Consider the following 25,669-nt stretch of genomic DNA (forward strand, 5'->3'; position numbering starts at 1 on the left):
TCTGTCCTGTTGATTGCATGATTGCATGTTGTACTGTGCCCTGTCTCGATGCATCTATTGTCCTGCTGATTGTATGTTGTTGTGTGATGTGTCTTGGTGGCAAATTAATTTTCCCCTTGGGGATTATTAAAGTGCAACCTAGAGCTCAACGCTCTAAAGACAGTGGAGATGGTTGTGGACTTCAGGAAAAACTCAGCCTCACCTGCCCCCATCACCCTCTGTGATTCCACTATTGACACTGTGGAGTCTTTCTGCTTCCTGGGAACTATCATCTCCCAGGACCTCAAGTGGGAGCCGAACATCAGCTCCCTCATCAAGAAAGCACAGCAGAGGATGTACTTCCTACGGTAGCTGAAGAAATTCAATCTGCGAAAGACAATGATGGTGCACTTCTACACAGCCATCATTGAGTCCATCCTCAGCTCCTCCATCACCATCTGGTATGCTGCTGCCACTGCCAAGGACAAGGGCAGACTGCAGCGTGTCATTACGTCTGCAGAGAAGGTGATCGGCTGCAATCTCCCATCTCTCCAGGACCTGCACGCCTCCAGGACCCTGAGGCGTGCAGGAAAGATTGTGGCTGATCCCTCCCACCCCGGACATAAACTCTTTGAGACACTCCCCTCTGGCAGGAGGCTGCGGTCCATCAGGACAAAAACCTCACGCCACAAGAACAGTTTTTTCCAGGCTCCTCGGCCTTATTAAGAAGGCCCGGAACCCCCCCCCGACACTCCTCACACTCCACCTCTGCCTCTACTTGTCACATTGACACTGCCATAACCATAACCCTATGTGTTACATTAACACTCTGCTTGGACTTCCTTTTGAAAAAAACAGACTGTGCTTCTGTAAAAAAAACAAAACAAAAAAAAAACAGACTTGTGTATATATATTTATATTGTTATATTTTTTACTTATTGTTATATTTTTTACTCATTGTTATATTTTTTACTTACTGTTATATATTTACTTTTCTAATAGCTTCTTTTTAATAGATGTGTCATGCACCAACCTCACCAAAGCAAATTCCTCATATGTGTAAAACCGTGTTTGGCAATAAAGCTTTTTCTGATTTAAAAAAAAAAACAAAACAAAGTAGAACAGATAGACAGTAAAAAAGACAGAAGATTATGTTAAACTTAAGACAAAAACTAAAGCATGTTCAGTGGTCATGGCTGGGGTTCAGGTCATACGTTAAACAATATGTAAGTGCAGTATTCACTCTCTTTTAGCTCTGTTTTTGGTCTCTACCAAACCCCGAGGGAAATATCCTGCTTTTAAGGTGCTACATGCGTCAGTATGTCCACCAGATAGTCGTTAACTTTGTTTGTCTGCTGTTTGACACTGAGCAGGGAGACCACAGTGAGTTGATCAGAGCTGTGTCTGGAAACATTGCGGTGAGGTGAACTGAAAGGGTAAAGTTATGGACTTGAGCTGAAAGATGTTAAGAAGCTGAGGTGGACTCGAGAGTTGAGTGATAATTGTCTCTGGGTTCATCACGCATGGTCATTGTTTCCATTGTCCATACAAAAATACTGATCAGTGCAGCTTCAATGATGTTTGTTCACGTTGAAGTTTCCAACCGATAGCGTTGGGTTTTTTTAACATGAGCATGAACACTCCCTGACCTTAACCAAGTGTTTAAGTAACCATGACGATGAAGGTCTCTTAACCTTAATGAGCTTGCATAATCAAAAAATCAATGTTTTTCCCTCTTACATGTAGGACAATTGATCCATCTAGATTGTTTTGGTGTGAGTTAGTGAGTTCTGGACATATCAGCTTTAGAGATGTCTACCTTCCCTCAAATGTCAAGAATTAAACTGCACTCAGCTTTTGTTGCACCAAAGCACCAAAGAAAATACATTTTAAGCAATGTCTCTTCACAAAACCATGGCCCACATAGGAACTGATGTCTTTATGCCAAACTACACCTACCAACACCTGCATCTACCCCCTAACCCTACATGGCTAGCTTGTGGAGATTAGTGGAAAATTGACTGATACTGCCGGCTAACGCTAGAGCTCTGCCAACCAACCATGACCCACACGCCCGTGAACACATGGACACTTTCTTCTGCACAGTGAGAGTTATATTCAAGAGAAAGCAGACAAAACTTGGCCAACATGCGATCCTCAGGCAAGCTATTTCAAAGCGTCAGAGCCTTGATTGCAAAGGTACGATTACCCAGTGCATGTGAGGACAACCACCACAGCTACAAGTGTATTTGATGAGGTGCATTTATGCAGTTATTTGCTTTGATTAATGGTTTAACATTTAATCAGTGAGGCAGCCGGTAAATCTGTACCAAAACACTCGTCCATTGCCTCCACCCGCGATACAAATACTTTACTCAGATTACCTTCCTAGGATTGTCACAACAAACTTTTTGTTTACGAGATAAGGAACAGACCATTCTTTTTGAGTCTCTGATGTGCAAGTCCCTCCACAAAAGATTATATCTCAAATGACACTGCTGGCTCTGCTCTACGTGGTATTGTTTTTCACCTGATAAGCAGAGCTGCAAATGCTGGGAGCCTCTGTAGAGCTTTTAGACTCAGCAGCACCACAAAGCATGAAATATGTAAATGGGGATTGAAGTTGTTGTCTGTAGTGCATATTAATGTGCACAGACAGATGTTTGCAGACTGATCATGCCCATTTTCTACTCAATTAACTAAAATCTTTTGTCCACAAATTATTCCACCTCACAGCTTGTAAGTCAGCAGAGTTCATAGCTAAAACCTCTGAATTGCATGCGTCCAGTATAATTACGAATGCCTGCTTCCAAAGAGTTAGGTAGAGAGGATACAAGCAATGCGTGACCAAAGCTTTATTTGTTTACAAGAGTTTACACAGTGCAAGTAGGTGGACTTTTTCTTAACTTGAAGTCAAGCTAAGTCCTTCCTCCTGTTTCCAGTCTTCTTCCAGCGAATTGCCTCCTGGCTCCAGCTTCATACTGAGTGCACAGACGTGACAGGGGTATGATTCCTCTCATCAAACTCTCCTCAAGAAACCTAATATGTGTATTTCCCAAAATGTCACACTTGACTGATTTCATATTCACGTCGAGCAATTTAAACACAACTAAATTCTAACTGAACCGGATCACATCGCAGCACTCGATCTGATTCAACTGGTTTGCTGGAGACATCTTTTCATCAATCATTTTGTCATTGTGAGAATGAGAAAGACGCAGGAAAAGTTGTGTTTGATCATGAGAGAACAACTTATTTCAGATGTAATCTGAAGAGGTTGTTCGAGCACTTAGATAAGGAAAGGGTAAGCTGGAATAACACATGTACTCCAAACATCTTCCAGCAATGCGCAGCCACATGAGGTGCTTCTCAGTATGAAGACAGCAAATTTTCAAATCAAAAAGGCAGTAGAGCACTATTAAAGGCTATAAATCGAGCAGGGTGCAGAAATAATAATTAATTCATTGGTAGCTTCAAGGCAAATCAACATGTACCTATTCCCTGTGAACTGGAAATGGGAAGAACATTAGCATGACTTCTGAAGTCTGAAGATGTCACGAAGCTGAGCTGCAAATAAAAAGTGAACTGAGTGACCCAAACAGTGTGTCTGCACTAACGTTTTTCTGGATATTTATTATTCATTACATCGCAGCAAGGAAGAGTTTTCATCAAGCAATTACATTTATAATGCAAGTAACATAATTGGCTGGTAGCTGGTTAAGCAAAAGGGACTCTACAATCTTTTGTGAATGCAAAGATTCATTTTTCACAGCAAGAGGAGGGATAAGGGGGGATAAGAGATCAGTCATGTGGCTGCACTGTGGGCTCATTGGACTGTCCCTGTGAAGCTGGTTACATGCTACCAGAACGGGAAGTCATTACAAGTCAAAGCTTTGGAGATCAGCATTTGTTGTTCTTCCATTTGGCTCTTTTTCTTGGTCGGGGCTTTCTGTGATAAACATTTCAAAATGTCTTTCTTCCTGCACCAGGAGTCACATCGGTACAACAGAACAGCACATATGTGCAGAGTTGTGAAGTCACTAAGTATTTGTATCTATCTCGTAGTCGTAAGCAGTCAGGAGGAGGCACTGCGCCCATTCGAAGTACACAATGAGTCAGTATTATTTTATCAAACTCTGTGCTGATTTAAGACATGTATATACTTTTCAACCTGCAATAACTCTCCTTTAGCTTTGTGTTTCTTCTATGGGAAATATCTGCCTCCTTAGCAGCTAAATGCGCCACGGTCTTCACTAGCTAGTGACTAACTGTGTTCATCTGCCATTCGGTTTGAATGTTTCCTGCCCCTGTGAAAAGAAGACAATAACATTCATACAGAAGTTTGGTATAGTGAGTTCACTGTGCAGGCGGTCACACTGAGGGACTGTTGGAGGAAGATTTTACCAGCTGCAACTTATTGGACGAAATCCTTGAAAGTGTCTTTGTGTGTCTGGTTCATAGTCGTGCTTCATAACTAGCAGGCAAAGGTTTCCACTGTTCAACGGCTTGCTTGCAGTGTTCCTTGCAGTCTTTACAATGGTGCATAATAGAGACACATCCACCTGGTGCTGATGCTTACTCATCAACAATAACTGTCCTTCAACAGTCATTTCAGCCCAGCCACATATTGGTTAATATCGCTTTGCTTTAATTGTAGTGGCTCTGTTTTTACTTCTTATAATATGTTGTATTTAATTCCCTTGTGCGTTTTCTGGGATATTGTGTGACATTGTGTGTTGCAAAATCAGTTTTCCCCCTGCAGTCAAATATAGTTCTTCTTCATTTGTATGTTTACACAGAAGTCCTAAATCAAAATTCAGCCACAATATTATAGAGCAATGTCTGATTTTAGTTATTTCTGGCCTGGAGAGATGAATTACGCAGGAATGTGTAGAGTTCATTATAAGTATATCAAAACATTAGGTAAAAAAAAAAACACGCTGAGCTGTAGACTGTGGAGACTCACTCCTTCAGACTGTGAGTCACAGAGCCGTGACTCAATCATCTCATATGAAGGCTGCAAATAGGTTGTTATTTTTTGATTTGGCACCAGAAAGCAGCGTGTGAGTTTTTATTGAGTTTCAATCTGTTATGATGTGCAACTCTGATATCAGTATAATGGTTACTGTGGAACATTTTCTTCACCTTGGAGAAGTCAGGTCTGTGAGACATCACGCAATTTTAGTGGGAAAGCAGAGTTCCTGTGCAAAAGTTGGGCCACTGTGTAAAACAAATAAAACAGAACTTGATAACATGCTCATTTGAAATATGCTAATTTGAAAACCGTACAGAGAAAATTTTTAATGTGTGATCTCATCAGTTTCATTGATTTTTGTAAATGCATACTTATTCTGAATTTGATGAAGCAACACAAACAAGTTGGGACAGGAACAACTAAAGACTGGGAAAGTTGTGGAATGCTCCAAAAACACCTGTTTGGAACATTCCACAGGTAAACAGGTTCATTGGTAACAGATGATAGTATCATGATTGGGTATGAAAGGGGCATCCTGGAAAGGCGCTGTCGTTCACAAGCAAGGATGGAGCAAGGTTCACCACTTTGTGAACATATGATTGGATAAAAGATGGACTCAGGGAAACTTTGGAAAGCTGTTGTCAGTAAACACAGTTTATCTGCAAACGATTGCATTCTAGTTTTATGCTTTGCACAGTCCCAGCTGTTTCAGTGTCAGAAACCCTGAGTTCTGATATGTCTGCTCATATTCTTTATCTCATCTGCATTCACATAAAATAATAAAATCATCTGTGTAACTTTTTAGAAGAAGAAATATCTTATTAGTCACAATTAACACAACATGCGGAGTTGGGGGGGGGGGGGGGGGGGGGACTGCACACGCCCTGCATATGTGAAATTCTTTCTCCGCTTTTAACCCATCCTTGGTCATTCCTTGCTCCGTGGCAGACCTGGGCCAGGCTGCCAGCTGACCGGTGCCCAGGGACCAGTTTCTTTGTCATCACCATTGGTGACCACCATCTTGCATGTTTTTAGTGGGGGTATTTTTAAGGAGGATACCCCAGGTGAGCATAGGGAGAACATGCAAACTCCACACAGAAAGGCCCTTTTTCTTCGAGCAGCAGGCACTGAAGGCATGGTGGAGGACACGCCACCAGCGCCCACAGCGGGAATTGAACCGGGACCTTCTAGCTGTGAGGCGACAGTTTTTCCACCATTCAACTTTGTGTCCTTCACGACAGCCAAACAAGCAATTAAATGCATCCTCGACAAATTTATATTTGGATTAAAAGCATTTCTTCTCACGCAATGTTGCTGTACACAGTGACCACAGCCTCTTTCAAGGAAAGGAAGCAATGCTGAAGTAAACAGAATTGCTAATTAACACGGCTTCAAGGCTATTTAGTAGTGTGTGACTGTGTGTGCACATATAAGTGTGTGTTCGAGGGTATCTCAGCCGTATGCCAGTTCGCTTTCTCACCAGCTGACATACAGTTACCCTCCTTATCAGTGGTAGAAAATCACAAACGTTTAATTTTGTGAAGTGACAGGAATATATTCAGAGCCTGCAGGCTTGTCAGTCAGTGAAGCATAGCCGCACTAAAGTCCCTGAGACTGGGAACAAAACATGAAAATCCTCACTGAGGGGGTGCCCTGGTGGTTCAGGGAATCAAAAACCTAAAATTTCCCACCTTTGGACAAATTATGGTTATGTTGTCCTGGTTACTGAAGCATGAACAGAAGTCAGGTATATTCTTCCACCTGAGCGACTGCAACCTTTCAATCCACAATTATTGTTGTATCTTCCAGTGCGAGATAATCATTTTAAATGTATCTGATGGTCCTGGCGGAACAAACCAGCGATAAGGATGAATAGCAATTAAGTGTGGCGAGAGGAGGGCGAAAATGTGGAGTTAATTAACTTCAAATGACAAGACGTACAGCAGCTAAACAGTTTTTCTGATCAAGGAAAAACTTTAAAAAAAAAAAAAAAAAAGATTCTCAGAGGCTGAGCTACACGTCAACCATTTCCAGGGAACCTTAAAGGAATAGTTTAGAAAAAGGGTACTTTTTTGCTAGATCCATACCATTCTCATGTCTGTAGAGTAGGGTCAGAGTTAGCTATAATAATAGACATGGCTTTCATAATGATAAGCTAGTATAGGATCATAAAATATATGATGTGTATGTACATAATGATAATACTGTCTATGTAATAACAACAGAAATATGATTAATAATAAAGACAGTTGCAGTGGATCAGGGGCGTAGCATTCATTTTAGAAGTGGGGGGGACAAATTGTTCAGAGGTCTATTGAGTGATTTATCATCCTCTCGCATTCAATTGCACCTCTCCTTAGCAGCTAAAGAACCACATAACCACAAACAGCACAGTACCAGGGAACCGACTTTAGTTCTTTAAAAATGATATACTATCAAAGTCAAAATCTAAAATCTAAAGCTGCCAAACTCTGACATAGAATGACCCTGGGGCATCTTTCTATTGTGGCAATAAAGATTAAAAAAAATCTATGTGGAAAGCAACATTTTGAAATAGAATTAGGAATACAGTAGTAGTAGAATTTAACCTCAAAATCCCTTTTATGCTATCAATATTTCTCTCAGCCAGTTATAACAGAGACATTATAAGGACTTAAGTTATAATTTCTCCTCACCTGCTGTGAAGACCCTCCATGTCCATCCCTGCTGCTGGCCTCTGGACCATTTTTTCCTCCCTCACACTGCTCTTTCTATTGTATAAAGATTAAAAAATATGTCCTGTGCAGAAATTAAGGAGTGGGTTTATAACTAGCTAGCTTAGCTAACTAAATTGACATCTATTGTCATCTTTTAGCCAAAGTCCTAGGTAGTAATATACAATATAGAATGTCTTTGTTTTAGCTAAACATTATCTACATGTAAAAGCATTACTCAATTTACACGGTTTGTTTGGAAAAAACTGTCTAAAGTTTTTTGCCTCTTGGTTGGCGGTGTTTGTTTGCCGCCTTTTGGCTCCATCTACTCATGATGCTTTTAAAGGCAGCTCGGAAAAAAGCGTTTGAACATGTTAAAAATGACTTAAGTGGTTGTAATGGCTGTAAAAAGTGTCGGGGATGGAGGCACAGATAGGAGAAGTATTTTTGAACATCCCAGTTTGATACTAAACTGAGCAACCTTGAGTGGTTGATCTCACCGGCCATCTGAACGCACTAAGCGAAACCTTGCAAGGAAAGGAAATGAAATCTTCGACTTTTTGAGAGGTTTCCATGATAAGATCTGTGGAAATGGGGAAATACATGAGTGCAGAATTTAGCCAGTACCTCTAAGATTTCGTTGCCATTGAGAAGGACAGGACTGTTCTGAAATTCTTTATATATGTATATAGTATAGGAGGATGTGCTTGGAAAAGTCTGGATTTTCCCAGGTGAGGGCTCCAGACATAAACAATGCTCAGTTTATTTGGCTCTACATAATACATGAGCTGCTAATACACTGAACAAGAGCAGACTGAGGTCCCGGATGACTGACAGTCTCCACTACAAGAACCTGACCTGAAAGCACTTCTGTCGTCCCTGCATCACTTTTCCTATCAGGAGTGATACTTGCTGGTGATGCCATTTAATTGAGATATCATCTTACCACAGATTCAAGTGTATAATATAAGTCCCTTACATTGCAAGGCTTATAGCGCACAGCCATATTCTTTTTTCTTTACTTCTTAATATTCCTTTTTTGTTTGCTCTTCCTGAAAACGTTTGTTTTTGTAAATCATCTTCCCTTTGTGTATAATCCTGAAAGAGACCCATATTTCCATGTCTTCATATTATTAACTATCAGTTTATTATTATGCACCTGTTGTCCTAAGTGGAAAAAATGTCTACTTCAGCATACTTAAAGTATATTTGTAACCGGTGGACTCTGGCGTACTCTGCGATGTGTTATTATTAAGAAGGCGCAAACCTTGGATGTCTTTGGAGGCGATCTCCGTTTATTTTTGGAGCTGATACCAAGAGGTAAAAACAAAATCCTCCGTCAATCACAGCCATTCAACTCAAGCCCCTCTCCCATGAAGTACGACAGCAAAAGTGTAATAACAACTAGTGCTGTCAATCGATTAAAATATTTAATCGCGATTAATCGCATAAATGTCATAGTTAACTCGCGATTAATCGCAAATTAATTACACATTTTTATCTATTCTAAATGTCCCATTAATTATCATTTTAATAATGTTATCAACATGGAAAAGTGGATAGGCTTGCTTTGTGCAAATGTTTTTTATTGAAAACAATATACACTAACATTCTCACTTTGAGCAGTCATTCACATTTGAATAAATCAAATCTCACACAATTTAACACTGCCAATAAACAGATGACAAAAAAATAAATGCTTGGCTACAAAAAAGCCCCTCCAACAAGCCTTTCTAAGGGGTCAAAACAGGGTGATACAAGATAAAGTTACAAGTGCACATCATTGTAAACTAGGACTCAGCCTATAGTGCAGTTAAACCATGGCTGAAACTTTCCTTTCTTAAGTTTTCTTTGAACATACAAGCAGTCAGACTATGATGCTCTTCTGTTTATTCACCAGAGGCTCATCAACGCAGCCTCTTATTTCTCTCCAGAAAGAATGAACATTACTTGGCTATGGCTGCAGTAAGCTTGTTTTTAGTTGCGTAACCATATGCCTCTGTCCAAGCTTTGGTCTTGTCAGTCGACCCATCTGGCAACTTTTTGAGACTAAACTTTCTATTCAGAATCTTGTTCACATCCATTTCGGCGTTTCGCGCTTGACATCCGCCTAGGGCGAGACCAAAACATACGAGACCAAAACATACGTGGGGTGTGTCTATTGTTTCCTGCAGTTTTTGTAACATTACTAGCAGTAACAAACTGTACCATGCTCAGCTAATAAGAGGTGCCCAATATTTCAAGGACAGGCAGGCATTAAGGTGCATTGAATCCATAATATATCTGAGGACATACATGTACAGTACAGGTGGTCGAGCGGTTGAAGGTCAGTGGCTTGGCCTCTGGCCCTTGCTGTCGACATAGCGAATTATCCCTGGGCAAAATACTGAACATGTTCCCGAGGCTGTGTCACCAGTGTGTGTGTGTGTGTGTGTGTGTGTGTCTGTGTGTGTGTCTGTGTGTGTGTGAATGTGATATGAATATGAATTTTGCTTGTAATGAGCAGGTGGCTTTTAGTCAGCACTGTGACTGCTGGCTCGTGGTGTAAAAGCACTTTGAGTGACCGTTAAGTATCCCAGTGTAGATGTATTTCAGTTGTCCTGTAAATTGAAGAATAACATGAGCAAATATAAAATAAGTATATTTGCAGTATATTCAGAATACCTTAAATAGTCCCATTTTAGCACAGTCAAGTATGCTTAATACTACTGGAGTTTTGTCCAACTTAAATACCATTTAAGTATAATAAGTAGAAAATTACCTTTTCCAATTTAGCGCGCTCTCAGTGCACTATTTAATAGCCTGGCTGTAAGTACACTTTAGTATGCTTGTTTTTCTAATATTTAGCTTAACTTTGCTCAAGATCACAGGTCCATGGTTGGTACGGTGGAACAAGTGGTAACACTGTTGCCTCACAGCTAGAAGGTCCCGGTTCGAATCCCGCTGTGGGCACTGGTGGCGTGTCCTCCACCATGCCTTCGGTGCCTGCTGCTAAAGGCGGAGGAGGATGTGTTCTGTTCTTTAAAAGCATGGAATGTGCATGTGTGTGATTAATAAAGTAAAGTTCTTCTGCTTCTTCAAATCCAAGCATGCATCGGGTGAGTAGAAGAGTAGAGAAAGTAGAGAGACATCCAGGCTATTGCTTTTGCCCTGACTGAGCGATCTCAACAAATATTGGACAAATTGCCATGAGATTTGGGTCAGGCATTCATGGTTCCCAGAGGATGAATCCTTGAATCCTCTCGTGTCACCACAAGCTTTTAGTTTTAGCATGAAATGTCTCTTCATCTTTTGCAGTGATTGAAGTTTGGTCCAGACCTTTCATGCTCACCTCAGAGTGAAATGTAATGACCATAATCTTCTGACTTTTCTCCATCATCAGGTTGAGATTTGTCCAATACTATCTGTAAATCCACTTTAACACTGTCATTGTGAACATGATGTCCTGCTGCCACAGGCGTGACAGTCCTGTTTTTTTTTTTTGTTTTTTTTTTTCAGTTCCATATACACTGGAACATTCAATTTGTAGTGCTCTGAAAGTCAAGGACACACTGTATCAAAAAGTCCATATGTGCCTTCACAGATGTCTCACTGTTATTGTTTCCATATGTGTAGAAAGTTCAGAGGTTTCAACATTTATTCCCTCACTGTTGGCCACTAAGTAAATGTCAGCCTGAATCTGTAAAGACTTTAATTAAAGTCAGAGTTACTCGTCCACATAGAGTTTTGAACCATATTATATTTGGAGCAGCAGCTGCTGCTCCCTAGGTATTATGGTATAGCATTATGGTTGACATCTAATGGTGAATGGAGGCAGGGCAGGGGGTTTCATCACTCACTCATACAGTATTCATGCACCTATGGTGAGTGTCCTGATGAAGGACACTATGCCATGCTGTAAGGAGGACTCGGGAATCAAACCACAAATCCTGCAATTTACGTAACTTACATAGAGTTGCTTCTTCTTCTTTTTTGTTCGTACTCCAAATGCCATCTCAAAGGTTCGAACAAATTACTGCTCTGCATCTCTCAGCTACATGTCCCCCTTTGTGATTGCTTTGGACTTAAAGGAGAATCAAGAGAGAGTAATGGCTTTCACGTTGATTCACCTCTTCAGCGAGATGTGTGAAGACTATTGTAATAAATGTCAAGTTGTAAAATGTCAAGTAGGACCGCAGCCACGCAGACCCGCTCTTAGTGGGTAAATATCAACCTGCACTTCCTTTGACTTATAGATTCAAAATGATTTGATCAGGAAGAGATATTTCATTATGTCCCTTTACCACCATCTTGTGGACAAAAGGAAAAATAGCAGCCTGTGCTGCATTTTTTTTTAGTCATGGACCATGATTCCTCTAGGTGTGCATGGCCCTCAAAGGTAGCTTCTTCCTCACCTCGGTTCTCGGTGCCCAGCCATGTCTCCTCAGCGACAGTTAGTGTATGTATGTGGGTGTGTGTAAGTTTGTGTGTGTGGGTATGTATGTCTGTCTGTCCATGTATGTGCGTGACTGTATGTAATTGTGTATCTCTGTGTATATTTGGGGGGGTGGGAGGTTTGGGGTCACAGTGTTCTATAATGTTGTTGTTTTTAACCCCTGTGAGGCACTTTGTATTACTATAAAGTATGAAAAGTGCCATATAAATAAAGTTGATTTGATTTGATTTGATTTGATTTGATTTGATTTGATTTGATTTGATTTGATTTGATTTTGATTTTGATTTATTGTTTACATACTTAAAAATGAACACAAATCACAGTATTGTGGATATTCTAATGACTGTTTACTGACCTGATTTTGAACCCATCTAAGTAATGCAAATGTCTAGTTGAAGCTCTGACAGTTATTAGAGTGTGCATGTAAACACACTCAGTGACACTCACCCTCACCACAAAGCTCTATTTGCTGCAGCCCTTTTGTTTATGTGTTCACGTTGATGACAGCTTTTGATGGAGGAGCCTGCTGTGATTAGAACGTAATACTGTTGAACCATGTTGAAAACACATTTTCAATAAAAGAAAAAAAAACATAACTTTAAACATTATTGCCCTTAAGCCTTAAATCTGTCATGAATATAACACAACCAACACAACACTGTGCAGAAATGGCCGATCTCTTTGTTGATGGTCTTGTTTGCTTATGTAGGTCATATAGAGGCATCAGTATTCAACTGAGGCTGATTCATAACCAATTAAAAACTCCTTGTAGTGCGTTTAACAGCCCCTGAAAATCTCACCTGGCTGCAGGGATGCTCAGCTGTCTCCAGGGCTCTGTGACATCACTGTTGAGTGTGGTTACAGGTTCACATCTGACCACACCTGTATGTAATCCTGGGTGTGGACAGAGGTGAAGCAGGATATTACAACCTACAACCAGAGAAGGCAGCAAAACACTGCTTTCCAGCTCTTTAGTGCCTCTTTAAATGCAAGGAGACCAGGACACGTCTTCGGACAGTCTCTCTGGGAAGGCGTTCATAGTGTTGCATTTGGTTGTGATAAAAAATAGCTGCAAGAAGTGAGTGTGAATGTCCGATTATCAGTTTTGAAAAGTCTCCCTAATCCAACCTTAGAGGTGGAGGGGATGAAGATTTTCTGAAGCTAATCAACCATCTAACAAGCTCTGAACAATTTTACTGGCAGCTTAAGTGGTATACCAATGGCTAACAATACATTTTCAAGGTAGTTTTAGGCAAACAATCACTCATAAGATCCCAAATACATGAGGGCTGTATTGCTCAGAAAGATCTGCACATTTATTTAAAATCACAAAACAATCCTGTCAGATTTTAATAAAAATATTAATGGGGAACTCCAACAATTTAGTATTGAACTTATGTAAAGTTGGTGGGTTCACAAGAAGGGGATTTCTTATCAGGTGCATGGGAGGAAAACCATAACTCACATCTCTGCTCAAAGGTGGTTTTGGTTGCCCTCTGGTGGCTCTTGGTTGATGACTCTGACACCTTCGCACTGGCGAGGTTATCTTTTGCTGCCATTAAATAGTGAATTTGAGGACGCTGCAGTTTTTTTGTTTGTTTGTTTTAACCACTGGACACCAGACAGCCCTGTTTCACTGATGTAGGGTTCCCCACAGCTGTTGCAAGTGATGTCATCCTCTTTCGGGGATCCTGTCTTTACGACCTATCTTTATAACTTCAGATCATATAATAAACATCCAGTTGTCCAAAACTGATTACCAAGTTGATTTGACAACACACTTCAAGTGTTCGCTGTTGGTGTAGGTCTGTACAAGCATGAAATGTTCAGCAGAAACTGGCATGTTTCATGGTGAGCGGATCTTTACTTATTCTCCACGATTTGTCTTGCTACAGATGACAGCTTCATGGTGCACGTTCCCAGACTGTTCCCAGCAACGGTGGTTGCACATCCAATCACCAGGAGCCAACTGAGTGTCAGGGATGGAGTGTGATGGAATTACCTCGTGCTGCCCTCTCAGGTATCTATACATAAGTCACACTGTCTATACATGCATCCACTTGGAAGTTTACATCCAGGGGAGAAAGGACTTTTCTTTAATTAGCTGAACATCTCTGCCTCACTGTACTTCTCCACAGTTGTGGTTTATGAACCAACACCTCCACCTAGTGTTTTAACAGTGAATTGCATGTGGAAAGCAAGGTTGTAATGACAGGTACACTGCAAATCGAGAGAAACGTTTCACTTTTGGTGAAACACTGCACTGGAATAAATAACCACAGCAAAAAAAACCATAGAGCTTTAAATTTTTATAAGACTTATAAAAAAGAGAAAACATAACACAATAACCAAGGCATGTCATACATTGTGTTTTTCTTTGTTTCTCTGAGGAGTATTTACAAACAGGCTTATGTACAGATAGCAATAACTGAGAAATGGAAAAAGCTACATATAGCCTAGCACAAACAACCAGTTAGCATAATGATAATATATTTGTTATGTACAATGTAACTGGCAAGGCTAGAGCGAGAAAGAACATAAAGATTCTGCAAAAGGTTTAAATAACTTCAAGTATCTGTCTTGAGGTTTCATGGAGATTTTAGTCCAATGGACGCAGATTTCCAGCGACACTGAAGAGAAACCAAAAATCTGGCCAAGCTGCAAACCGTGTAGTGTGGCTGGGAAAGGACAGGAGGAGCTCTAGCCATTGGAAAAAACAACACAGACAATGCAACAGACGTGGCGACACAGAACAATCACTTCTCTGATAAATGCCCACTTTTTAAGAAACTCGTAACACAACTAGGGGAAATCTCCTCTCCACATATAAAGTGATATCCAGCTTATTGGCCTATAGCACCTTTTTTACTGCTCTGAATAACAAATGTGCAACAGGCTGAAAAAAAACAACAAACGATAGGAAACGAGAACGTACTGTACTGGTCTTCTGGCAGGTGGGCGGGAGCTTGACATCGAGTCCAACGCAACAGGTTTCAGAACAGTTCTCATGTTTCTGGACTTTGTGGTTTAACTAAACATCTTAGGTATCCAAAAGTAACTTCATAACATTCTGAGGCCATTTAATTGTCTCTTTCATGAAACCCACAACTCTCCCTCGTAATGTTGTGTTTCATTTTAATTTAAAAGAAAAAAACATCATAGTGACTGCAAAACAGTAACTCATTCATCACCTAGTACCTTACATGGAAATCAAGGTCCAAATATAATGAAACCATTGTCAGAATTGCACAGTCAGCTGTATGAAACGAAGAACTACTTTCTCTCAACAAAGATCTGGCTATTCTTCTAGGTTAGCAGTAATTAGGCCTACTCTAGTTATATAGCCACTATTAAGAAAAGTGTGGCCCAAACACAGGCCATTTGTCCTATTAACGTCTCCAAGTGCATAAAACACTAATGCTACTTCACGACGTCCATATAACAACACTGTAGGGCTCGACTGCCTCCCTTGTTTACATTTCAGTTTAGTGTATCCATTTTGGAAGGAGAGAAAGAAATGTCCATATACAACACAACACAGGCTGCAGCCGCTGCCGTGGTCTCTGAATCCCCCCCCCCAAGGCATGTCTCAAACGGCACCCGTCCAAGTGCGCTGCTTTTGACAAGACTGGCACTGTAACCCTCAAATCAGGCCCACCAGAATTTTTTTAAGACCTTTCAATAAAGCAGCAAAGAAGTTAAATTCAAATTTCTGTTCTTGGTCGGCTCAAAATAAAAATGCCATCACGTGTCAAATTGGAGGCCGTGGCAAAAACAAGAGTGAAATTTAGGACCGTCCCCTCACAATTAGTGCACTTCCCGGTCAGCAGGGTACCATTTGAGAATCTGCTCTGATCAGCAGTACCACATCAGACATCCCCTTTCCCCAAACACCTGCCTTAGCAGACCGTGAGGGGCTGGGGCTCACTTTCACGCCGCTGGTTTTTCTTCAGCAGCTGAATGCGGTTGTGGCAGTAGAACTTAATGGCTCGCCAGTCGCGGTGGTTGCTGACCAGCAGGGGGCACTGCTGCAAGCAGCGCTCGCAGTCGGCCTTCGCAGGGACCCGGAGCTCGGTGATGTTTTGGGTCAGGTGCTCCTCGACCGCCGCACGCTCCGCTTCTGACCAGGGACGCTTCAGGACCCCTCGCTTTCCTGCAAGGGAGGAGAGATGAACGGAGAGCCCGTGTTTTAACAGCTTCTCTCATACGCCATGACAGCAGCGAAACCTCCAACAGACCCCCACCACCACTCACACTCTGACACCTCTGTTTTTCTAATAACTTAAGGGACTTATTGTCTATGCAGGCTTAAAGGCTGACGTTCAAATGTCATTCTCTACCTGCTGATAGACTGACCAGGTGATATGATCAAGAGCTTGTTCATACACTCGATGGACTTAATGGTGAGATTTTCTTTTCATCTGCTGTTATTAAGGCCAAGAATAAACCATGAACCTCAGTGTTTCTGTAAAAACAATGAAACTGAAGAATATACGTAGGTGTGGTGGCGACACTGAATGAAATGAGAAACATTCGGCATTTGAATCGCTTGGCAACGCACTGAGTTTATCAATTGGACATACTGTACACCGACAACAAACTGCACATTTGTCTGAGAATTGACTTGAACAGCAGGTCCTGGGAACGGCCCTGTGCGTCCAAAAATGGTCTGCTGCACATTCTGGATGCTTTTTTTGATCATGCGAACCACAATGTTCAAAAGCACTTGAATTGTTTGTACTTTTCAGATTCCAGTGTGTTTTAGACAATTGGTCTGAGGCTTTTATTGTTTTGAGACATCTGGTGCCTTCAAACAGGGTTTTTTATTTTAACTCTGTTGACAGTATAATATGGATTTTGACTCCAAATTTTGTTTTGATGTATTTCTGACATTTTTCGATGACCTTTTGTGTTTTCAGTTATGTAATTCAGGGAAATTCACTGCATTTCGCTTTCAACCAGGTATCTGATTGTGACTGCCTAATTGCAGTCACTTACTTAATGTAGGAACTGGTTCACCCCAATCCTTGCTGCTCTGATGTTTAAAGCAAGTGGCTGCCCAGTGCTGATTTCAGGATTCAGTGTGTGTAGCCTTGTTTAGATATTAGGCGCATGTGAACAGTTTTATTGCTGGTGGGACGGCCCAGGGCAGAGCACCGGAAGAGTTCCCTTATTTTCATATCCAACTGTTGGAGGTATGTCCTAACATGCTTCATGGCTTTGCCAGTCACATTTCACACTGACGTTCAGGCGAGTGCGCCCTCAGCCGTCAGCCCTCTATGAGAAAGAGAGCAAGCACTGACCGTCCATTACCTGCAAATCTGTTCATGTCACCCAACAACTAGCAGGATGAAACGGGGAGAACTTTGGAGAAATTTCCAAGTCTTTTGCCACTTTATGGGAAATCCTGGACTTGTTCTTAATATTTTGTCTCTGCTGTATGTACTCTCAGCAGTGTGCATTTCTTGAGATTTGACCAGTGAACTTTGCCTCCTGGGATAAATATGTACTGGTACACTTCGTGCTTCACCTTCAATAACTGACTCGGAGCCTGACTGAGAAACCAAACAGCTTGAGCTGCCCATGTTGTGAATGTTGTTTTGCCTTTTTGCGCGCGCATGCACGCACGCGCACACACACACACACACACACACACACACACACACACACACACACAAACTGTACTACCTGTATTCTTACTTTTTCCTGATTTTTTTCCACTTTTTCCACATTATAACACTGTTTTTGTTTTCCCTTTGTTGCTTTGTGATTTTTGTTTATTTTTTTCTCCATTTTCTTCTATTTGGTTTATTTTGACTTTTGTGACATGGTGTGAGTGCAATTTCACTGACAAGCTCACCTGCACAATCTTCTTTATCTTCCTTCATGTGGCTAAATTGTGCAATTACACTTGTACTTTAAACCCAAACAAACCTGATTTGTGCTGACCTGAGCCTCTCCTGCGGTTTACTGGTGGAGGTGGAGGAGGTGGAGGGGGTGGCTGGGTGTTTTTGAGCTTCTTGGGTCGTCCCACCCGCCCGTTGTTCTTGCCCTTCCTGACATACAGCAGGGTAGGCGTGGGATTCGGTGCAGGGGCAGGGGCCAGAGCCTCGGGCTTCTCCTTCACCTGCTCCCCTTCAGATTCACCCTCTGAGTACGAGTCTGCAGAGTTTCCTGACATAACTGGAAAGAACAAGGAGGAGCGTGATTGCAGGAAAAGAGGAGGCAAGAAAGGAAAGAAAAAGCAAAACCACAGATACACCATTAAGTATTAGTCTAACTTGTTACTCCTCTCCATGTTCTCCTATCAAACAACTATTCACAAGCACACTTCCACAAAAACTAAATGAATCCTTTTCCAGCCGGGGGATGTTTGACACCATGAAGGGAGGGATGATACAGCTCATCCTGGACAACAGAAAAAGACACCAGAGCCACTAATCTATCCATCCATCCATCCATCCATCCATCCATCCATCCATCCATCCATCCATCCATCCATCCATCCATCCATTCATTCATCCATCTCACCGTCCAGTTCCAGGCAGATGTGGTTCAGGCTCATTCCTCTGAACAGCACTCCGTCTCTCTCTCCACAGAGCACGACTCGGCCCACTCTGCCCATCAGGCCCGGGTCTTGGCCAATTCCGGCACAGTTCTGTGTCACATGGTACTCTCTCTCCAGGAAGTGCTCCAGCCTCTCCACAGCGCTGCCTCCAGGTTGCCCGGGCTCCTCTCCTTCTCCCAGTAGCAGCAGCTGGGTCAGGATAGCTACTTGCCGTCGAACCCTGGTCTGGGTCAGGGCGCGGGGATTGCGGGTACCGCTTGAACGGGCCAGGCTGCGGAGGAGGTCAGTGCCTCGCAGTGGGGTAGCAGGGGAGTGGTAAGGCCTGGCAAAGACATACGGGTTTGCGGGGTCGACTCCCACATCCTGCCTAGTTTGCAGGAGGAGCTCCAAGCAGGGCTCACAGTGAGGGGGGAGGATGAGGGGCTGGACTCGTCCACGTTTACCCTGGACCCCGACTCTAGGGAGGTGAGGAAGCACCAGGCGCTCAAAGGGGGACAGGGAGGCCTCCAGTGGCGTGAGAGCTGGAGGGGCTCCAGGTGGAACAGGAACAGGGCACTGGGGAGTGACGCGAGCACGATATTCAGCGATGGAAAGCTTAGAGACCTCACACTCACGTCGGCGGTTGTACAGGATGAGGAGAGCCAGGCTGGAGTGGCAAAGAAGGCGCCAGGCTTCGGCTGACTGTAGCTGCCGAGACAGGGACAAGAAGGCCGAGTGCTGCAGCCGGCGAAGGTACAGCACCAGAGAGGACAAGGACGAGAGGAGGGGCAGCAAGTGGTGACGCCCCGAACTACTGAAAACAGAAAGATGGTGAGAGGTTAGTTCATTTACTTATTTGAATAGTAGTTTCAATTACTTACAACAAGATAAAGGAAGCTTGATACACTATTCTGTAATTTATTTGTGTACATCGTCACAAAATTTGTTAATTTTAGGGCTGCACCTAACAATCATTTTCAACATCAATTAATCTGCAGTTTATTTTCTAAATGAATCATTGTGTCCATAAATGACAGTAAGTTGCAGCCCCACTCTCAAATTTGCTCACAAAGCAGACGAAGACGTAGTTACCTCAGCAAGTCCTTTTCCTTATCTTCCGTCCCACTTTCATCCTCCACCTCCATCACTCCATTCTCCTCCTCTTCCTCTTCCTCCTCCTCTTCATCTTCCTCTTCCTTTGGTGGTTCCATCTCTTTGGCCAACTTGCTGCTGAAGGACTGAGGGCACACCACCTCAACATCATCCTCCTCTTTGGGCCTCTTTACCTCCACGACCTCCACATCTTCTTCATCTTCGTCCTCCTCGTCCTCTTCCTCCTCATCCTCCTGTCTTTGCTTCTTCAGCCTCCTCATCGCTCCCTTCCTGGACTGTGTTACAGTCACAGGGGGTGGGCTTCTCTTTAAGACAGACACCGGCACTGCGTTCTGTCCTCGTGGAGGAGTCAGCACAGGTGGGGTGGAGTTTCTTCCAATGGAGGAAGGGGATTGGTTAGCTGCTGTGAGAGTGGGCGGAGACATGGAGAGGTCCTGGACGCCACCCTGTGGAAGATCTGAACTACGGCTCTGTCCCATGACTTGTGACGACTTCGAGTGCTGCTGAGTGTGTGTGCGAGCTGTGGTGGAGTTTGGGTTCTGTGCATGCAGACGGGGCATTTGTGTGTAGCGCTCCACCAGGGCGGAGCATACTTCTGGTTGGTGCGCATGGTGTTTATCCAAGTGGCGGCCCAGAGAGCGGAAGTGGCGTCCACAGTACTCGCAGGTTTGACGCATGGAGTCTATGGACACTCCTCCTCTGGGGACATTTATGTTGACGTTGCTTGTGGTGTTGGAGCCCAGCGGAGCCGGAGCCTTGAACACCGGCTTTGCTGAAGAGGGCGAAGAAGAGGATGAGCAGGGAGGAGAGGGGTGGGACGAAGGAAGTGGACGGTTGGAAGCGGGAACGCTGGGGGAGACTGATGGTGGCCGCCCAGGTGGGGTCCGATGGGGAGTCTTTTTCTTTGAAGGAGTGCCGCGCCGTTTTTTGCGACGGCGTAGTGCGCGCCCACGGGGGCTGGAGTTGTCCTCATCTCCAGCATCTGAGTCACTGGCATCAGAATGGGAGATGGGGGAGGAGGAGGGAGAGAGGGACCACGAGGGGGTGACGTACTCCTGCTGTTGCTGCTGCTGCTGCTGTTGTTGTTGCTGCTGTTGTTGCTGCTGCCGCTGCTGGGCTGTCAGAGAAAGAGGCTCATCCTCCTGGAAGTGAGTGATAGTGACAGAGTGGGGAAAAAAGCATGTCACCTGCTGTCCAGAGACATTTTTTTTTTGCAATACAGCAGTTAAAAATCTCAGTAAGACTGAGATTTGGTTGATTGACTTTTTCTATATAAGCGTATATTTCCTTTTTTTGTACCTTTTTTAAAACCTGCATTTCCTTTGTTCACTTGTAGTCTGAATTTATTTTATTGAATTTTATAAGTAAAATAAGTATTATAAGACCTTCTCAGTGTCTGGAGAGAAAAACAGGTGCTTCTCCTAAACAACAGAGGTCACTGTCACCACTTAACCACCGTAAACCACTGGGCTCGTTACACCAACTACCCAAAGATGTCATCATACTTCGGAGTGTCATACTGACAGCATTACACGGATGTGTTCAATTTTCACCAGTCTAATCAGATGCAAGTCAGGAGAGTCGTTAAATTTTAAAGCAATAAGTAAAAGATGAGCATCACTGGCGACAGAATCAACATTAAATTATCTGTGCACAAATGATCAGTGATGGCTCCACTCGGACCATTTAGGAGAGACAACAGACACACTGACATTAAGCATAAACAGGTGAAGTTCCTTGTGCTGTTTTACTTAAAAGGAAGTTAAACTTGATGATGACTTATTTCCTTATGTTACACATAATAAAACTATTATCCAGAGGGTGGGAGGAAGACTTAATGATAATGATTATGCTGAGTCCAACATCTGTGTTGCCCACCCACATCCAGACAGGTGGCATCCTGCAGGCACAGCAGCGCATCACAAATGCATCAACATTTGCTCACTAATAATGTGTTTGCATTGCACAGAATCTGTGCTGCTTACTGCATAAATGTTGGGGTAAAACATTTGTGAGGAATGCACTGTAGAGCAGAATTAAGTATCTGATCCAGTGCATGTATTTACAGTATGAATTCACGGCATAGAAGCTTCTCATACAGTGAAGGTTCTGTCAATGTTTTTTTTTTTTTTTTTCCTCGTAGAAAAATAAATTTACCTAACTTTAACACCACTGTTTTGGCAGAGAAACAGTCAGTACACACTCTGCTGTGCAGCCAAACAAAACCCCCAGATGTTTACTCTAAATTCTGGTGAAGATCACAATGTTTCCAAAGAAACCAAATAGTCAGGGTGACTTTGGGGGGAAATTGTTTTGTAACTGGCAACCACTTGGGGGCAGCAAAAACAACAACGTCATTGTTAACTCGTAAGTTGATATGTTCGTTAGCAAACCGTTGGCTGTTTACACCGTTCCAGAGAAACATTAGCATTCACCTCAGCTGTGCTTCTGGCCACCTGATGAATAAGTTCAATATGCATGCTCTGTTTCTGGCTTCTACCAAGTCCTGATGGAAATATCTGTCTTTTTAGCTGCTCAGTGCGCTACTATGTTCACCAGCTAGTGGTGTACAGTGGGTTTTTGGAGCTTTTTCTCTGATAACAGCTGCCTACTGCGGACAAAAGCTTCGCTATGAGAGCAGAACAGTTGTGGGTTGGAAAGCTAAACAATGAGCTCAAACTTGCTATGAAGCTCTGAAAGGCCGATGGAGCTGCAGATTCAGGTGATAATGCTCTGCGGGTCTAACACTACAAGCAGACCTTTTCACGTTAGACACTGTCATTACACACACTGTTATCATAAAAATATCAATTATAGCCACTGTAAGTAAAGCAGCAGTCATTTTAAATTTTTCCATTTGATGAAATGCTGCACGCAGTCATGGATTTTAATATTCCATTCAGTTGTACTCCCAGGGGGAAATACGAGGAAACTGGATGTTAAGGAGATAAGAATTACCTAAATGTCAAGTGATATTTATATTTGTGTTGACATTTAATTCAAGAAAACCTTATAAAACCTAACTTAGTGATGTAATCAGTAAATATTTAGGGGGAAAGTCGCTTCAGAAAGTGTGAAATGTTACCTTCCACAAAAGTGGGCGTGAGGCAAGTTAATTTAAATTTGGTGCATAATGTCTAGTTGTATCCTTTTAAAATAATAAAACTGATGTCTTATTGGTCTGTGTGCTCTCAGGACACAGGATGTTTTTTCACTTACCTTTTTGATATTGTTGTTATTCTCTGTGTCAGAGTTACACTCATGTTGCGCTGGAGACACAGTACCACGGAAACCCTGTGGGACACAGAGCAGTCACATTAAAACAGCTGGCACGCTGCTCATTAATGTTTGTCATCACAATCAACCTCAGCTGTCACTCAGAGAGCAGGAGGACACCCCTCCATGGTCGGTCACGAGCACAGGGGTTGATTAGGACTCCAAATCTTCCACTAACAAGCCAACTCTGTCAACTTCTCAGAGGCCATAAACAATCAGGCTGGAATAGCTAGAGCAGAGCAAATCAATCAGCCAATAACAGAAACCTGAAAAGATCCGTTTCAGACTTAATATCAGCCAAACTGTAGATTTGAGAATATGGCTCTGAGGGAACTGTGCTCCCACTGAAACCTCTGGTGTCAATTTCTCAATTCTGTCAATTTAATTTTCATAAACGGATTCTGCTATCATCATTTTGTTGAGTAAATTGATCCAATCTAATGAGATCCATTAAAGGAACAGATGTCAAGTTATAACCATGGTTACTGTTGCTAAAGCACTATAGGTAGAGAACTGGAGCTCAGCCATCACCATGGTAACCCCATGCCTTGCTTTGCTTTGTGTGTATGTGTGTGTGCGTGCGTGTGCATGACTGTGAGTGTGTGAAGCTGATCAACAGTGTGTGAATACACATATGGTTGCCTATCTGAAGTAATCAGAGATTATGCACAGTGTTTGCATGCACTTCTACACTTGTGAGGACCAAGTAACCAACGACAAACAGGCGAAGAAAATTGAAACGTGAGATCATTTGAGATAAAGTGGCTGGTTTTTCAACTGGAAATTGAGTTTAGAGTTGAGGTTGAAATTACGCTTTGGTTCGGGTTAGGTTAAGAAATAAGTTCGGACTGGAAAGCGAGAGCAAGCATGAGCAGCTTCACTGTATTCTGGTCTGCTGAGGCTACTGCTGGAGAAGAGGACTGATGCATTTTCCTCTTTCGCTGTGAATTTCTTCCCGAGTTACCGTTGAACGTCAGCGTACAATGATGAGTCCAGAATTTCATTTTGGATTGCTGACAATATTTTCTCAAACTCTAGCTGCACTGGAAATATCAGGATGTCAGTTTGTATTTGACAATTTCTGAGCAAGGACAACAAAAGGCAAGACTTCGGGGGGTTCATAGTGAGGGAATAAATGTCCTCAAAGGTGCACCATAAACATACGTGTGTAGTGTCTGTCATTCAAGGCACTGACCAGGTTCTCGCCCCACTCTGTCAGGCTGTAGTCCACAGTGATCTCCTCCCCCTTGGTGATGTCTCGAATGGCAATAACAACCAGTCGCACCTGGCTGCCACAGTGGACCTCTCGGATGCGGCAGTTGGGGGAGGGAGGGTAGGAGCTGGCTGTCTGAGCTGGAGCAGAGGCTGTCGGGGCAGCTGGAGCTGTGGAGGCCGGTGTCAGAGATGGGGCCTGAGCTGAAGTCGCCGTGGCTGGGGCGGGAGCAGGGACTGGTGTTGGGGTTGGGGCCGAGGAGGCAGCAGGAGCTAGAGCCGGTGTAGAGGCCGAGCAGGAGCTGGTCTTGGATCCGGAAGAGACTTTGCCATGAGCCTGCTCTGAGGGACCGCTAGGAGGTGGAGGGGGGAGGGATTAAAAGTTAGATTCACTACTTTGATCAGACAACATGTTACTGGTATATTTCCATTTTGTCTTTTCTCTTTGTTTTTTAGCTTAGACTGGAAAGACATTCTGTGTATCTGTGATGCATTTTTATCATCTAAACAATTAGCTGATTGACAGAGAATTAGACAGCTTCTGAAATCTGTGTGTTTACTGTTTTTCTGCTTCATTATATTTTATCAATATCACAAATATTTGGTTTTGAACTGTTAATGGGACAAAAGCAATTTGAGGTCTTCACCTTGGGTTCTGGGAAATTTGAATAATTTTATCGGCTAAAAATTACTCCGAAAAATAATAGTCATAACAACATTGTCAACAGCGAAAATACGGCTACAAAAACGAATCAATGAAATCGATTGTAAAAATAATCTGCAACAAATTTCAGAATCGATTAGTTGGGTCTATGTTATCACGCCAATACTGCGCCTTGTGTAGCTCACATGATGAATTACAGGAAATGACCCTGTTGACTCTGAGGTTAGCACTGAAAAACGGTGGAGGCAGAGACTCAACATACAGCGGAGAAACGCACCATTACAACCACAGATTCAAAACAAACATAACAGAAAGAACTGCCCTCCATCTGTTTTCCCTCGGTTTTGTTATGAATTAGCGCAGCTTGACTTCTGATGAAGCTATTTGTAAAGCTAACGCTGAAGACGCTTTACCAAGATTGGACACCAAAGACAGCAGATTTTGCCAACACCAGGTCAGAGAGACGCTGGAATAAGACGTGATGTTACAGAGTTTGATGCGGGTGAGATCAGCACAACAGCAACAGTTTCACAGGATTGCGTCTACCTGTCCACATGCCTCTCACTGAAGATGAATTGCGAGGAGCGTCAATCACTCCCCACCTGAAAAGACCCATGCAGTGATTTCTTTATTTCTTCACAACAGAAAGTTGTGATCAAATAAAAAGCAGTTACGTTGCCCCTTTATTTTCAGTACATGTTGCATCCCCAGTGTCGATTTGTTTAATTGAATCTTTTACCATTGTGGCCTTGTCTGAAGGAGTCTTGTCAAGTTG

The 25,669-nt window shown here is 42.8% G+C and overlaps 1 protein-coding gene across 4 annotated transcripts in view; it reads right to left on the minus strand.

Moving 5' to 3' along the window:
* Positions 1-14,378: 14,378 nt before the first annotated feature.
* Positions 14,379-25,669, minus strand: part of LOC139336892 (serine/arginine repetitive matrix protein 1) — a 20,865-nt gene continuing 9,574 nt past the window's right edge. The window contains exons 4-9 of one of the 4 annotated variants that reach the window (XM_070971204.1): positions 24,214-24,583; positions 22,962-23,036; positions 19,722-20,884; positions 18,614-19,440; positions 18,017-18,265; positions 14,379-16,235 (exon numbers count right to left, since the gene is read on the minus strand). In XM_070971204.1, coding sequence (XP_070827305.1) covers positions 15,982-16,235; positions 18,017-18,265; positions 18,614-19,440; positions 19,722-20,884; positions 22,962-23,036; positions 24,214-24,583 — 2,938 coding nt within the window. In that variant the 3' untranslated portion in view covers positions 14,379-15,981. Of the gene's footprint in view, positions 16,236-18,016; positions 18,266-18,613; positions 19,444-19,721; positions 20,885-22,961; positions 23,037-24,213; positions 24,584-25,669 lie in introns of all 4 variants that reach the window. The other 3 variants (XM_070971213.1, XM_070971197.1, XM_070971221.1) reach the window with 3 other exon arrangements.

Source organism: Chaetodon trifascialis, chromosome 2 (genome assembly GCF_039877785.1).
Source record: "Chaetodon trifascialis isolate fChaTrf1 chromosome 2, fChaTrf1.hap1, whole genome shotgun sequence".
Classification (NCBI taxonomy): domain Eukaryota; kingdom Metazoa; phylum Chordata; class Actinopteri; order Chaetodontiformes; family Chaetodontidae; genus Chaetodon; species Chaetodon trifascialis.